This window comes from Microsporum canis, genomic scaffold, assembly GCF_000151145.1.
Source record: "Microsporum canis CBS 113480 supercont1.4 genomic scaffold, whole genome shotgun sequence".
NCBI lineage: Eukaryota > Fungi > Ascomycota > Eurotiomycetes > Onygenales > Arthrodermataceae > Microsporum > Microsporum canis.
Genome location: NW_003299166.1, coordinates 2,718,746 through 2,721,076, shown reverse-complemented (window position 1 = coordinate 2,721,076; position 2,331 = coordinate 2,718,746). Strand labels below are relative to the sequence as shown.

At 54.4% G+C, this 2,331-nt stretch overlaps 2 protein-coding genes across 2 annotated transcripts in view; one reads left to right on the top strand and one right to left on the bottom strand.

The window, feature by feature from the left end:
• MCYG_04981 (conserved hypothetical protein) overlaps positions 1–154 on the top strand; it is a gene marked incomplete at both ends in the record, with an annotated part of 941 nt that extends 787 nt beyond the window's left edge. The window contains one exon of the mRNA XM_002847198.1: positions 44–154. Coding sequence (XP_002847244.1) covers positions 44–154 — 111 coding nt within the window. The remainder of the gene's footprint in view (positions 1–43) is intronic.
• A 471-nt stretch (positions 155–625) lies between these two features.
• MCYG_04980 (conserved hypothetical protein) lies at positions 626–2,065 on the bottom strand (the record flags this gene model as incomplete). Its single annotated transcript, XM_002847197.1, has 1 exon — positions 626–2,065. One exon carries the CDS (start codon positions 2,063–2,065, stop codon positions 626–628), a length of 1,440 nt encoding a protein of 479 aa, XP_002847243.1.
• Between the last annotated feature and the right edge of the window lie 266 nt (positions 2,066–2,331).

Genomic DNA, 2,331 nt, shown 5'->3' with positions numbered 1-2,331 from the left:
TAACATCCTCAACTGGAGAGACTCACAGACATAATTATTCAAGCCGTATTGTATATATTGGAGAAAGATTAGAGGCTATTACAGGGCAAAAAAAGATAACGGGGGTCTTTGTAGAGTACAAAATATTGCGGGAACGCAACGTAACGTAACGTAACGCAGTATGGCGGGAGGGGTAAATGAAGCTAGGCAGAGTATTAAAAGCTGGAAAACTCGGTCTGCTTGTCGAGAAAGGTCTAGTTAAAAGGAATAAAGTCGGGTTGAGCGAATTGTGTGTTGTGTTGTTTGGTGTATACGTATAGAAAAGACATATGAGATGGCCCGGGTATAAAGTAAAGTAAGCAGAAGCAAACCCAGACACTGGTAAGTAGTTACTGGAGAAACGAGAACGAAGCTGGATATCAAACAGGAGTCAAGACGCGACTGTAGCAAGGGAAGTTGAGCGCTGTCAAATCAAACGTGAGGCAAGCGAGAGGGCGAAACAAATTTAGAAGATAATCTGGGGGTATGAGACAAATGGGATTAAGTATTAAAAAAGAAAACAAGAAACCGACGTGAGCTCTTTTGGAGAATTCAATCATCAGATTTTAAAGGCGTGAAAAGAGAGAAGCTGACGGATGATGGATCTTTAGCTGGCGCGGGAAGACTCCATGTTCTTGGTGAGTTCGGCTACACGAGCCTTGATACGTGCAGCTCGCATTTCGATGGCTGGATTATGATTAGCATGGCTCATAGGTGATTGTTGCATAGGCGCTGGCTTACTTTCTTGCTGGGTGGTAGACTGTTTTGCGGGTGTAGTAGCGGCTGGAGAAGATGTAGCAGTGGGGCCTGCGGAGGGCGCATCGGGTACGGCAGCACGCTGCGCGGCATTCTTGCGGATCTGAGCCCATCGGTCGAGGGCGGGGACTTCTGGCTCGGCAGCGGCGGGGACCTCCTTTTCAGCCTCGACGGTGAAAGTCTTGGACTCGCTGGGTTGAGTCGCCTGGACGGGAGCTGGTGACGGTACTGACGACGGTGCTGATGATGGGACAGGGGAAACCTCCTTGGTCTCCACAGCTGGAGGAGTTGTCGTCTCAACAGGGACGCAGGCAGGTTGGTCAACAACCGGGCTCTGATGGGAGAAAGACGACAATGCACTTGCTTCCGGCTTGGAAGTTTCTGGGGAAATGGGGGAAACAGGCTCTAGGTCGCGGACTTGGCTGTTCTGGACCTCTGGTGGAGGTGGTGAAACGCGGGCTTCCTTCGCTGGGACCGGAGGAGTGGGCTTGCGCTCCTCCTTAGCGGGCGGAGCGGGCTTGCGTTCGATGACGGCGGGCTTTGTCTCATCCTGGGATCTCTTCATGCCGAATCCAGATAGACGGCGTGTGCCTGGGAGCCTTGATGAAGGGGTTGGCGATGATCTCGCGGAGGAAGAGGCGGGTTGAGCCTGAGCCTGAGCGGTGCGCCCTTCGAGAGCGGCACGGGCAGCAGCAACGGCAGACTCTTTTTCAGCCTGGTCGGCCTTGGGACCGCCGAACATTCCCTTGAGACCGGTGTTGCCTGGTTTCTTCTTGAGCTTCCTGTCGTCTGCCACGGAAGTTTCGGTAGTTTCTTCCTTCACGGGGTGTGGGACGGTGGCTGGAGCAGGGCTGGGGGAGGCTGTAATAGTTGTAGTGGTAACAGGGACAATAGCCGGCACATGAGGAGGTGGAGGAGTAGGCTTGTCAAAGTTGATACTCTCTACCAGGCCAGGGGCAGGGGACGCTGCCCTTGGAGTGGCAGGGCCTGATCCGGGAGCAGTGCTAGTAGGAGACTTGGGCAGTCGTTCGCGAATAGAGGGTATATCTCGCCCGGAGGTACTGCTCTCGTGCTTTGGGGGAACATCCGGCTTGTTCTGGTCGGTGGACGACCTCGAGCCTAGATCGAAGCTGCTGGCCGGCTGTCCCTTTCCGGCACGCGAGTTCTCCAAGTAGGCATTGCGAATGTTGTTCTTGTCGTAGTTGTTCGCCCACTTCATCGCCTGGGACATTTCGGATATCATGGCTGGCTGCAGCGTGTGTACAGAGTTGGTCTTTGAAGTCTGGTTCATCTCTGTCTTTGCGCGCTCCTTGTTGGCCTCCTCGAGTTCCTGTTCTCTTCGTTTGCGCTGCAGTGCGGCGGCGGCAGCCTGGATGCGCGCATGCTGGTCTGGGCCTATGCTTGTCTTGCTCGCGGGCCCGGCGCTGCCGTTGGCGTTGTACTGTTCTCCGACAAGCCCAATCTTCTTTACGGTAGACTTGCTTCTGCCCAGGCGACCCTTGCGCGTCTTGAAGCCGAAAAAGGTCTTCTTCTCCGCAATGTACGCGCCCGCTTCAG